General features: G+C 39.8%; 1 protein-coding gene across 1 annotated transcript; it reads right to left on the bottom strand.

Moving 5' to 3' along the window:
• Positions 1-240: 240 nt before the first annotated feature.
• Positions 241-12,887, bottom strand: LOC129115872 (ribonuclease inhibitor-like). The gene is made up of 6 exons (XM_054627099.1): positions 12,838-12,887; positions 9,691-9,864; positions 7,336-7,512; positions 4,848-5,018; positions 1,450-1,623; positions 241-1,035 (listed from the first exon to the last, which is right to left on the bottom strand). The coding sequence occupies exons 1-6, from the start codon at positions 12,885-12,887 to the stop codon at positions 1,011-1,013; spliced, it is 771 nt and encodes a 256-aa protein (XP_054483074.1). The 3' UTR covers positions 241-1,010.
• Positions 12,888-13,867: the final 980 nt, after the last annotated feature.

Below are 13,867 nucleotides of genomic sequence, written 5' to 3'. Positions count from 1 at the left end.
AGTTAATTTCATAAGTCCTCCTTTAACATTCATTTTGCAACCGATTCCAACTGTTCCAGTAAAGAGAAAAGTCTGTATCAGGAAAGAGGAGAAATGTTGTAAAGGCACTCTAAAGTTCAATAAGACTAATTCACTCTGAGCGTTCTGCTGTCTAACTAGATGAATCTTTAACATTTCTTCATATCTTTAGTTTTCTCTAAACTCAGTTTAGTGTCAACTGTTAATAATTCACTCATTAGGACTGAGCTCTAAACAGCAGTCGAGGTGGGTTTCATTTTCATGAATTGATTTATTAACAGACAGAAGAACTCAGGATGTAACTTCATGTAGAGATCACGGCTCCATTTGAGACTCATTTTACATCAGTAATCAACTTTATTGATCCAAAAGGAAAAAAAGCATTAAATACATAAAGATATAAAAACCTTGATTATATAAAAACATTAAACTGTAATAAACCAAAGAACAACCAGATATTCAGGGTTATTATTTTCCTGTTTGTACATGATTAATGAATATAAACTGAAAATATTAAGCTGCTGATTTATTTGTCAGTTGAGAAACTAAAGTGAAGCCTTAATTGAATTCAGGTTCAGGTTTTATCTTCTCTTTCTGTTTGATACAAGCAAATATGTATCTGTTATTATAGGAGAAAAGGCTGGTGTTGGTGGTAATAAGGTAACTTTATACATGTGATATGAACTCCAACTATTATTGAGAAATATGTGTAAATTAACTGCAGAACCTCATCTTTCCACAGGGGGGAGCTGCAACAGAAAGCAAAGCAGAAACATCCATTTAAATGTGTTCATCTACTATTATGTTGTCATGAACAGAACTCATCTGCAGAGACACTTTAGCTTCAGAATACATGAAGGAATCAAAGGAGCAAACTAAATCCAGGTCCAGGTGGAGGAGGTGGTGGAGTGAGGAGCAGCAGGACTGGAGGAGTCCAGATCCACTGATGATCCTCTGATCAGATCCAGAGGAACACAGAGACCATGGTGGACTCACTCTGAGTGAGACCACTTCCATCTGCAGAGAGAAGAAGAAGAGAAGAGATGAGTCAGTGTTTCCAGAGACTCCCTTCATCAGCTGTCAGTCAGTGAAGCAGCACCTCCAGTATAAAGAGCAGCAGGGACTTCAGTCTGAGCAGCGTAGCAGCTTCCTTTCAGCTCTCATCTTAACGTGTTGGAGTGAAGCTCACACACCTGCAGACACTTTGGACATCAAGTCTGTTCACTCTGCACATTTCACTCCAGTACACAGTGGAAATAAAGAGCTGAGGCTCCTGAACGCACCATGACTGCAGAACCAGTGACACTTGAATGTCAGCGTTCTCCTCTCACAGCTTCACTGAGAAGGTTGGAGGTTTACAGGAAATACTGGATCTGTGTTTAGAACAATACTGCTGGAACCAGCATGGACTGACTCCAACCCTCTACTGACCTCAGAGTCTCCAGTCTCCAGTGTGGACTCTCCAGTCCAGCAGACAGCAGCTTCACATCTGAATCCTTCAGCTTGTTTCCACTCAGATCCAGTTCTCTCAGATGTGAGGGGTTGGACTTCAGAGCTGAGGCCAGAGAAGAACAGCTGATCTCTGACAAACTGCAGTTCATCAACCTGAATAAAGAATAAATGATGAACATAAAAATCCATTTATGATCCAATCAGGTGTGTTCAGATATTAAATGTGTAGCTCAACATGACTATGTCCTAATCAATGAGCTTTTCTCTTTGTCATTGTGTTATCGTGGATCATCATCATGTCAGCCTTCTACAGACATCATCCAGATGTCACCACAACATTCATACACCTACTGATGTCAACACAGATTAATAACATGCTGCTGATCTCAGTCAAGTCTGGAACTAGAGGATCAATGCTATATTGATCCTTTAAACCAATATAGTATTGATATTGATATAGTATTTAAACCAGGAAGCAGAGTCGCAGTCTTTCACACTTCTCTGCGCTTCCTTTGGAGCAGTTACCCACCCAGTTACCCACCCAAAACCCTATACAGCCTGTGTCTGCCCCACGGCCACTTCAATTATTTAAAGTCAACAGAAGAGGAGTTATACAAAATAACCTAATTAAAGTTAAGGCAACCAATGCAACAGAGCAACAAAACAGGACAATTAAATGTGGACTCTTAAATATCAGATCTCTGTCATCTAAGGGTGTACTTGTAAATGATTTAATATCAGATAATCATATTGATTTATTTTGTCTAACTGAAACCTGGCTGTGTCATGAAGAGTACGTTAGCCTTAATGAATCAACTCCTCCAAGTTATATTAATACTCATATTCCTCGAGGCACAGGCCGAGGAGGTGGAGTAGCAGCCATCTTTGACTCAAGCCTATTAATAAACCCTAAACCTAAATTAAATCATAACTCATTTGAAAGCCTTGTTCTTAGTCTTTCAAACCCGAGCGGGAAAGCATTAAAGTTTTTTTTTTTTATTCACCTTATATATGCTTCCTTTAGGAAATATTATCAGAAAACACTCATTGTTATGCAGATGATACCCAGTTATATCTATCGATTAAGCCAGACGAAACTAACCAGTTCTCTAAACTGCAAGCATGTCTTACGGACACAAAAACCTGGATGACCTGTAACTTCTTAATGTTAAACTCTGAAAAAACAGAAGTGATCCTACTAGGCCCAGATCACCTTCGAATTCAATTATCTAACGATATAGTTTCTCTAGATGGCATTGCTCTAGCATCCAGCACTACCGTTAAGAACCTTGGAGTTATCTTTGATCAGGATCTGTCTTTTAACTCTTATATAAAACAGATCTCAAGGACAGCCTTTTTTCATTTACGTAATATTTCGAAAATCAGGCAAATCCTGTCTCAAAGCGATGCAGAAAAACTAGTTCATGCATTTGTTACCTCTAGACTAGATTACTGTAACTCCTTATTATCAGGCTGCTCTAATAAGTCTCTTAAATCTCTACAGTTGATCCAGAATGCTGCAGCACGTGTTCTAACAAAAACTAAGAAAAGAGATCATATTACTCCAGTATTAGCTTCTCTGCACTGGCTCCCTGTTAAATCAAGAATAGAATTTAAAATTCTTCTACTCACCTACAAAGCTCTAACTGGCCAGGCACCGTCTTATCTTAAGGAACTTATAGTTCCATATTTCCCAACTAGAGAGGGGCGCTCAATCAATGCAGGGTTACTTGTGGTTCCTAGAGTATATAAAAGTAGGATAGGAGCCAGAGCATTCAGTTATCAGGCTCCTCTTCTGTGGAACCAGGTTCCAGTTTCAGTCCGGGGGGCAGACACACTCACCACTTTTAAAAGCAGGCTTAAGACCTTCCTTTTTGATAGCGCTTATAGTTAGGGCTGGTTCAGGTTCGCCTTGGTCCAGCCCCTAGATATGCTGCTATATGCCTAGACAGCCGGGGACTACCTAGGATACACTGAGCTCCTCTCTCCTCTTCTCTCCCTCCTTCTTTATGTATTAATCTCCTATTTATGCACATTACTGATTTTGCTTCTTCCCCGGAGTCCTTGTGCTTTCTCGCCTCGCTGGTTCCCAGGAATCGGGATTATATTTGGACTGTCATCGTGCCACCTACTGAGGCCCTGCTGACACCCACTACTACTACCACTATCATTATTAGTCACATTACTATTATTATTGCCTGTACTATTACGCTTATTGACTTTTCTACCCTGGAGTCTTTGTGCTTTCTCGCTTCGCAGGCTTCTATAAATCGTGGCTGTACCTGGACTGTGGATGTGCATCCTGCTACGGCCCTGCTGACACCGACTGCTACCACCATTATTATTATTATTACTAGTCACATTACTATTACTATTACCTGTACCATTACAAGCATTTTAGCTTTACTTCCACCCTGAAGCCCTTTTGCTTTCTCGCTCTGCAGGTTTCCATGAATCGTTGTGGTACTGGACCGTACGTGCCTCCTGCTGTGAGCCGACTGACACCCACTGCTACTTCCATTATTATTATTAGTCACATTACTATCCCTTTTTCATGTATAATTCTACTGTAATAATTGCTGCTGTTATTATATGTAGTCTTAAACATTTATGTCATATACATTGAATGTGTTGTATCTCTGTTATGCTGTTCATTCTGTACACATGACATCTATTGCATTCTGTCCATCCTGGGAGAAGGATCCCTCCTCTGTCGCTCTCCCAGAGGTTTCTTCCTTTTTTCTCCCTGTTAAAGGTTTAGGGGAGTTTTCCCTGTGCCGATGTGAGGGAAGGACAGAGGATGTCGCATCTGTACAGATTGTAAAGCCCTCTGAGGCAAATTTGTAATTTGTGATTCTGGGCTATACAAAATAAACTAAGTTGAATTGAATTGAATTAAACAGCTGAATTTAGAAATATTATATGATCTGTGTGTGTGTGTGTGTGTGTGTGTGTGTGTGTGTGTGTGTGTGTGTGTGTGTGTGTGTGTGTGTGTGTGTGTGTGTGTGTGTTTAATAAAGATCAATATCAATGATTAAACATTATTTGTGAAAACACATATAAATGTACAAAAAACAAATAAATATTTCTACTTCATTAAGTAAACTTGATCAATTTAAAAAATAAAAATAATAAAATAAAAGTATTAGTTCAGAGGATGTTCTGTTTACAGATGTGACCATTTACCAAAAATTATAAACATTACTTTACTTTAAAAACTATGACATTTTCTACAGTTTCTTTAAGAAACACAAGTGTTTTGTGACTGCAGATTAAATGTAGTTCAAAAAACACAAACAAATATAAATGAACAACTTTGTGGATGTAAATTAGGTTAAATTGTTAAATAAACATAGTAACAGAGTCAGTGAACTGACCCCAGAGTCTCCAGTCTACAGTATGGACTCTCCAGTCCAGCAGACAGCAGCTTCACTCCTGAATCCTGCAGCTTGTTTACACTCAGATCCAGCTCTCTCAGATGGGAGTTGGACATCAGAGCTGAGGCCAGAGAAGAACAGCTGATCTCTGACAATCTGCAGAGACTCAACCTGAATAAAGAATAAATGATGTAACTTTAGACGACAACGTTCCTTCTTGAAATCATTCAATGTATCTGTTCAGAGCTGAAGAAGGTTCAGAATATAGAAGTTTAGAAAATGGAAACTTCAAACACCTGAACTCAACAGGATGCAAGTTAGAAACTGTTAAATACAAACAGTGAAAAAGAGCTCTCATTAATATTAATGACAACATGCTGCTACTTCAATAAAAACGTAGTGACTCCACCTCTTAAACTCCACCAGCGACTCCATCTATACAAACTCATGCTGTGAAGCCAAACACAAACAAAAACAACTCAACTCAAGGTCCAAAGTTTCAAAGATGTTAAATATGTCAGGATGAATGTAGAGGAAATGTGAACAATATTTATTTAATGATAGTGGAGTCATAAAATCAAAGCAACTTCAGTTTAAACTCTTCAGTCAGTATAAACCTCATATAGATTCATAAACATGTTGGATATTTGTTGGAGTCTGACAGTGTAAATAGAGATTCTTTATATATTGATGTGGTGTTCACGGCCGTGTCTCCAGTCGTTCTTGTGTTTCTTGTGTCTTCTCTTTGTCTCCTGTCATCCTGTCTGTCTCTCTCTGAGAGTCTGATGCTGTCCTGCCTCCTCACCTGTTTAAAGCCACACACCTACAGTCCATCAGCTCCTCATCTCTGCGGTAGACCCACCCGGTTCTTCATCCTCTCATCTCCAGATCCTTGTCTCAGTTATAGAGGAAGTTTCACGTCTCAGGCCAATTGAGTGGTGTTTGTTCTGATTCTCTTCTAGCGTTCTTCTCTGAGCCACAGGATCACTGTCCACGCTCTCATCCCTCGCTCTGCCTGGTTTCACCGTCACAGCTCCCCTCTACCTCTGCCTCCACCAGCCGGATTCCCCCCCACATCCATCTTCATTCTCTGCAACCAGTCAGTAAAGCTTCCTTTATCCCTCCACCTCTGACTCAGTGTCTTACATCTGGGTCCCTGTTGATCGTCACTCTTCATTGTTACCAGTGACGGAGACGCTGGTGTTGTCTTCATCTGATTTAGTTTCACAACTGTTGTGATCGTATCGCAAGATGGTCCCTGTCGCCTTATGTTTTTATTATTATCATTTATTACAATAAACCTGATGGGGAATAAAATATGAAAATCAAGTGTTGCAGAGGTTCAGAGTGAATCCTCCAGTGTCGTTTTCTTCTTGTTATATTCAGGTTTTAAATGTGTGGCTCAACACTGCTCTGCCACAGTCAGTGTAATAGACCACGTCAAATAGTCTGTTTTATCTCAGCAGTGAATATACCTGAGTGAAATGACCCAGAAGTAATGAGTAGCAGTCTTGATGAGAGCTGGTCCCATTCTCTAAATGCTAATTTAGAGAATTTCTCATCTCCTTTAGCATAGAGAACACTGGACCTTCCTTTATGAAAGGAGACAATGACGTCACATAACTGTGGCACAAACTTTCAGCAGCAACATTTAAAGCGACACACCGTTCGGTCTTCAATAACCGTTCGGTCTTCAATAACATCTCTGTTTAATTGTTCACTATTGACACATTGAAAACATCCTCTTAGGAGAGGTGATTCTGTGTTGGACAAGAATCCTTACTTGAATTGTACAGCAATAAGTCACTGAACTCGTTTTCTATGTAAATGGTAAATGGTAAATGGACTGTACTTGTATAGCACTTTTCTAGTCTTCCGACCACTCAAAGCGCTTTTACATTACTAATCATTCACCCATTCACACCCATTCATACACTGATGACAGGAGCTACCATGCAAGGTGCCACCTGCACATCAGGCCCTTAACTTAGCTTGCAGGAGCAATTTGGGGTTAAGTGTCTTGCCCAAGGACACATCGACATGGACTGCCAGAGCCAGGGATCGAACCGCCGATCCTCTGATTGGAGGACGACCCTGCTCTCCACTGAGCCACGAATAAAGTTGTGTAAAAAAACAAACATCTGTAGTGTTATTAGTGTAAGTGCAGTGGGTCTTGCCCATTCTCTGAGCACGATTGGGTCGACCCCATGCTCTTTTCCTAAGTCCTAATGAACTCTCCTTCAGTGTATCTTTCCTTGACCTCATGTCCTAATGAACTCTCCTTCACATCTTTCCTTGACCTCATGACATTTTCCATGGAGGTCTCGGAGAAGTGGTTAGGAAAGGACATAGGACCTCACTTTGTGGACTATTCCACCTCAGCCTCAGTGTGGATCAGAATAATATCAGCCTGATGTCTGTAATTTAATGTCAACACAACTTTCACATCATATTAATCTCAGAACAGAAGTAAAGAATGGTGTCTGACCTCAGAGTCTCCAGTCTACAGTGTGGACTCTCCAGTCCAGCAGACAGCAGCTTCACTCCTGAATCCTGCAGGTGGTAGTTTCTACTCAGATCCAGCTCTCTCAGATGGCAGTGGTTGGACTTCAGAGCTGAGGCCAGAGAAGAACAGCTGATCTCTGACAAATTGCAGCGACTCAGCCTGAATAAAGAATACATGATGAAGATAAAAATCCATATATGATCCAATCAGATGTGTTCAGGTTTTAAATGTGTAGCTCAACATGACTATGTCCTAATTAATGAGCTTTTCTCTTTGTCATTGTGGATCATCATCATGTTAGCCTTCTACAGACATCATCCATATATCACCACAACATTCATACACCTACTGCTGTCAACACAGATTAATAACATGCTGCTGATCTCAGTCAAACCTGGAACTAGAGGATCAATATCAGATCAGACATGTTGGACTAAAAGACGGTTCATTGTTTCATTTATTACATGAGCTTCTTTTTTCTGGATCTGGTAGCTTAGTAGGTTCATGTCTTTAACAGGAGAGGTCCACATTTGTTCTTGTGGGTCTTTAACAATAATAATAATAATAATAATAATAATAATAATAATAATAATAATAATAATAATAATGATAATACATTTTATTTAGTACTCAAAGACGCGTTACAGACATTTAAAAACAGCATTTACAAGCTACACACAAAAAACTTAAATCTTAAAACACACAGCATTAGTCAGACTGTAAATATAAAACATCACTCGACCAAATGTTCTCTGACTGATTTTTCATCTACAGCAACACAACAGTGGAATGATTTCCCTACAAATATTAGAGAGTGTATTAGTATCAGTCAGTTTAACATTAAAGTTAAAACAAGAGTGCTGTGGTATTTAAACCAAGCATCCATCTACAGGGAAATAAAAGCCTCTCGTCTCTGAGACAGGTCTCTTGAGAGAGCTCCAGCCGAGGAACGCCCTGCTGGGCTGAAATCACTCTACTGCTCCGGTCAGCTGACAGTCGCTCTGTGAGCTGTTTGGACGGCTGGCTAGCTAGCGGCCCTGGCAGGAGCTAGTTTGCTGTTGACAGTTTGTGGAGCTTCTCGACTTTGTAAATGTTGGAACAAATGATCAATTCACCATCAATTTAACCGACAATATTCTAAATCTACACAGTTGATTTCTCTCCTCCGAAGTTCTCATGGAAAAGAGATGTAATAAAATGAAGATTGTAATTAAATCTTGATGTTTATAGCTACTGTTGTTGTGACCATAGACTGTATTGTTCCAGCGCTTTGCATTGTGGGATACAGAAGGCGAGGTAGACTGGTTAGAGCATACTTGAGATCTTTTCTGAATCAGTACGACATTCAGGTTTTTCTGTCAGACTGTAGATTTAGCTTTTGTTTGAATACTACATGCTACATTTAGGTCAAATCAATACAAACTGCTAGTTTAGTATGAGGTTTCAAATACAGCCACTGTCAAACTCAACAGACTGACTTGAAATATGTGAAGCCTCAGATTAGTTCAGGTCAACTTTACAAGTAATTTCTCCACAGAACTAGAGAGTGGATTTAGTCCTGGAACATCACAGACAGTATGAACGGATTACAGACCTCAAGAACTCTTGAATGAACATTTGGACTCGTGAGTATTGTTTTAAGAAAGACCTGAACGAATATGAACCGGTCCTTTAAGACCAACATCTGTTTTGTTCATCTGTTGCAAAATAAAGGTCTGTGGCTTCAAATAATGAGACGAAAAGTGAAAACAGAACAACAGTTAGACCTCTGTCAAGAAGAACTTTGATGGTGTCATTCATAACCATCTCTTGTTGAAGAGCCACTTCCACTATGACTCCTCTCTGCTGCCATATTTTTCTAGTAATTACAACAGAGACCTTTGTCTTCTCCAGCTGATCTTCTATCATCCTGCTTTGTTGAGACATTTGGGCCTGTGTTAGGCTGCTGGTTATCACTCTGAGCTCTGGTTTAAACTCACCACAGCAGCTGTGTGGTTGTCTCTTTAGCAGCCTCATGAGCTCCTGATATCATGAAGATCATCACAGTTCAGAACTTCACCTTTATTCAGCTTAACATTCAAGTCTTTATCTCTCTGTTTACACAGAGTTTTGATCTGCTGTCATCAGATCTTCATCAACCTCCTTCATCTTCCTCACACACTCTACAGCCTCATCAGGACTGACATCACCTTCACTGACTGATGGACCACAATGTGAGTCTGTGGAAGCTAAAAACTATCCTGTCAATCACTTCATTTCTCTACTTCCTGTTACTCTAACAAATATTCAGCTTTTGTTTTTAGTCAAACCCTTAAACCTTTCAGTCATTGAACTGACCTCAGAGTCTCCAGTCTACAGTGTGGACTCTCCAGTCCAGCAGACAGCAGCTTCACTCCTGAATCCAGCAAGTCGTTTACACTCAGGTCAAGTTCTCTCAGATGGGAGGGGTTGGACTTCAGAGCTGAGGCCACGACTTCACAGTGAGTCACCGAAAGTCCACAGTCAGAAAGTCTGTCATGACACAAATATTTCAAAATATTATTATGAAAGAGGACACTTAATATTTACTTCCTTCTTCCTGTTTTGATGAACATTTGCTCTTCACATCAGTGGTTCAGCTGATCTTATCTCACTGTGTGTCACATGAAACAATAACTCTTATCTTTCTCTCTCTGTTGTGATAAAACCTCAAACACAACCTCTAAAGTCCTTCATTTGTTTTACCAGTTTTACATGTCGCCTACATCACCCAAAGGTAGATAAATAGAGGAAGAAATATATTAATTTAACAAATAACAATCACTAGAAATGAATAGAATAACTGTGTCCATTAACTTCACATTGTAACACAACTAACTGAAACATAAACATGTTTTCACTGGCAGCATTTGAAACAACAACATATGTGACTAAATACAACTGGAAAACTGTTTTAAGAATAATTACAATTTTATACTGTCTATATGGAGGGGTTTGTGTGCCCCAGTGATCCTGAGAGCTGTGTTGTCGGGGGCAATAGTCCCCCAAGGCAAAGTGGTCTCAGGGGAGGGGTCAGACTAAAAGTGATTCACAGACCCCAAATTAAACTGACAATAATGAGTTGTGGCACCTCCCACGGAAAAGGGAAACTGGGGCACCCTCCTGAAGCCAGACCTGGGAGGGGAGCTCGCCGGCGAGCGTCTAGTTGCCGGGCCTTGGCACATGGGGCCCGGCCGGGCCCAGCCCGAAAAATCTACATTCAGCCGCCACCCTGTGGGCCCACCACCCACAGGGATAGGCATTGGGGTCGGGTGCAATGTGAGCCGGGCGGCAGGCAGGGGCGGGAACCTGGGCGTGCTGACCCCCGGACGTGGAATGTCACCTCTCTGGCGGGGAAGGAACCAGAGTTGGTGCAGGAGGTGGAGTGGTACCAACTAGATATAGTTGGGCTCACCTCCACGCATAGCACTGGTTCCCGAACCAAACTCCTGGAGAGGGGCTGGATTTTATCCTTTTCCGGACTGCTTTTTGCAGATGATGTGGTTCTGTTGGCTCCTTCAGAACGTGACCTTCAGAACGTGACCTTCAGAACGTGACCTTCAGCACACACTGGGGTGGTTCGCAACCGAGTGTGAATCAGTCGGGAAGAGAGTCAATACCTCCAGGTTTGAGGCCATGGTTCTCTTCCGGAAAACGGTGGATTGCACCCTCTGGGTTGGGAGTGAGTCACTGCCCCAAGCGAGGGAGTTCAACTACCCAGGTAAAAAGTAGTACACTTTAGTGTATTAGTAATATAATTAAAGTACATGAAGTCTAAAATAAGTATGCTTCTGTTTTTGTGCTTTATTTGAAGTGTATTTAATATGTACTTTAAAAAGTATACTTCAAAATAGATGTAATTAAGTTCAACTTCAGAGTCCAAAAAGTAAGTATACTACTTTTGTAATAATCAAAGTGTTTTTTAATTGTACTTCTTGAAAGTGTACTTTGTTGTTAGTGTATTTTAAATGTTATAGAAGTTTATTTTTTTTAAGTGTATTAAATTCAACATACTTAGAGTAGCAATTCAGTGTACTTATGGGTTGTATCATTTTTGGAAGTCAATTGTTAGTATACTTTTTGAAAGTGTACTATGATCTCACTTTATTAGAAGTGTTACTTCTGTACACTTTATACAGTACACTCTAAAATAAGTGTATTTTGAGTGGCATATCAGAGTACTTTCATAAAATATGTTAAAATAGAAAAGTTTATAGTGGTAATTTAGTGTACTTTTAGGAAGTACACTTATTTGTAATACAGAGTTAGTATAATTTTTGAAAGTGTACACTGATTTCACTTGATCAATAGTGTGATTTTAGTACACTGTAAACAAAGTGCACTAAAATATAAGTGTATTTTTGTACTTTTATTAGCATTTCAAAGTACTTTCAGAAAATATGCTGAAATGCAAATGCTCTTAGTGGAAATGTATTAATTTACTGTAGCCTACTAATGGAACGTGTATTTACATTGTTAGGCTGATTTCTGAAAGGGTAATATGATAAAATGCTGCAGTGTGGACTAAGTAAGTATATTTTATTCAAATAATATTTTTTCATTAGGCTCCACGTCTTGTTGAGGTAGTACATACAAGTCTACATTGTTACCATCATGTATTAATGCACAAACACTTGATTGACAGAAGGGTCACTTTATGTAACAGGTAAAGAACAGTAATTATTTGTACAGACATTGTATTTACATGTCAATTAAATAGGTATCAGAATTTCAGGACTTATTGGCAGTACTCAGCTTACAGCAATTTCCTTGATGCCCAGCCACATTAGTCTCGTTCAATGTTGTTTGGTAGAGGAATAACATATACCTTCTCCCTGGATTCAACCATGACACATTTGCGTGCCAATGACTCTGGATGGATGGCATACACTATATTGCACTCAGACACTTCATACACAAAGCTTGATGCAATATTAAGTGTTGTGTCTCTGCACAGCTTCCTTCCAGACTTAACAAGCTCCTTGACCAAAACACAGTGTGTTGCACCAGAAACGACCAAACTCACAATTGTGACTAATGTCCCATTCTGCAACTCTACAACAGAGTTGATTCTTTTCTGAAGGCGGCTGTTTGTGTCAGAGTGATACAGTATTCCATTCACAATGAAACGGTTGTAGTAGGAGGCTTGTTTCACTCTAACACCTAGTAGGTCATCTATTGCAAGCATGTGTAAAACCGAAACATCTGTCTGTACTGATTTTCCGAAAACTCTTACATGGGCACTGATTTGAACTGATTTGTCAGTAGAACACTTTCTGCCCTGTAGTTCAGAGAAAAGATCTTTGACATCCATCAACCAATAAGTAGGACTTGTACTTTGATTGTACAGGTGGCATATTTGAAAAATTAGCGCCACATCAGCCAATGTGCTACCAGTCCCCAAAGATGTGCCACATTTTCAAAATTCAAGACTATGCAGTAGATGGACCCAGGAATTGGACCTACCCACTAGTCGGTTCCCACATCCAATCAGTGTGCGGCAGCATCATCGACATCCAATCACTATGTAGAAGTTTGGGCGGCAATTACTTACACGGCCACAACGTATCCAAATACATTGACCGTTAATATTTGAAATTCATCACTGATACTCAGGCGGTAACAGGTTAACTTAACTTTAGCACAATGTATGGGTTGTTTTATTTCGTAGACGGGTCCGTTACTGTAGATAGTACATCTATTATACAGTATACATATAGAAATGCAGGTGTTACAGTCACATGCAAGGAAGACCTCCAGTCCGAGCATGGCTGGATAGAGGTGGTTTTGCCTGCTAAACGCAGGCAAAACCCGAAGCCGGTTGCAGCCAAACTCCTGTTCTTGGCAGGTAAGTTCTAAAACAATAGAAATATTCAACAACTTCAACTTTCATTGCATTAATACTGAAAGGAGCGCTAACGCTAATCGCTAGCAAAGTGCTAACGTTAATCCAGAACAACGTCAACTTTCATTGTATTAATACTGAAAGGAGCGCTAACGCTAATCGCTAGCTACGTGCTAATCGCTAGATAAGCGCTAGCTAAGTTAATGTGTTTGATTGTATTATGCACCTGAAGGAGTGCTAATGTAAATTCTAAGCCAGTTGTTAGTTTGGTTAAGGAGTAATACTGATGAAAGTAATAAAGTACAAATAAATTAAATGACAGTGACATTCCTGTCTTGAAATTAATAAAAGGTCACATTGAATTTGTATTTTATTTGTTAAGTTAATTGTGAACAGTAATGTTTGAAAAAAGTAACTGAAAGTTGTTGCATTTAGAATGAACTCAGCAAATATTGTGTCTTCACAGAAAACTACAAAGAAGTAGTCGAGAAGCGTGTTGCTTTCCACCAGGGGGAGGATATATGGTCTTCCTTTGGTCAGTCTGGCAAAACGACTGGCCAGGAGAAGGGGATGATGAAGCAAGGAATGACCGTAAGTGATTTATGACTTAACAGTAATGGAGCATTGTGATTCCACTTTACAAATAATAAT

The sequence above is a fragment of the Anoplopoma fimbria genome, unplaced genomic scaffold (assembly GCF_027596085.1).
Source record: "Anoplopoma fimbria isolate UVic2021 breed Golden Eagle Sablefish unplaced genomic scaffold, Afim_UVic_2022 Un_contig_7723_pilon_pilon, whole genome shotgun sequence".
NCBI lineage: Eukaryota > Metazoa > Chordata > Actinopteri > Perciformes > Anoplopomatidae > Anoplopoma > Anoplopoma fimbria.
Note: the sequence above shows the minus strand (reverse complement) of the source record. Positions and strands in the feature narration are given on the sequence as shown.

Coding starts and splice junctions, on each gene's coding strand:
- LOC129115872 (XM_054627099.1), bottom strand. CDS start 12,887: ATGTCGATGATGCTGCCGCACACTGATTGGATGTGGGAACCGACTAGT. Junction 7,513..9,690: donor TGTAGACTGGAGACTCTGAG/GTCAGTTCAATG, acceptor TTCTTTATTCAG/GCTGAGTCGCTGCAATTTGT. Junction 1,624..4,847: donor TGTAGACTGGAGACTCTGGG/GTCAGTTCACTG, acceptor TTCTTTATTCAG/GTTGATGAACTGCAGTTTGT.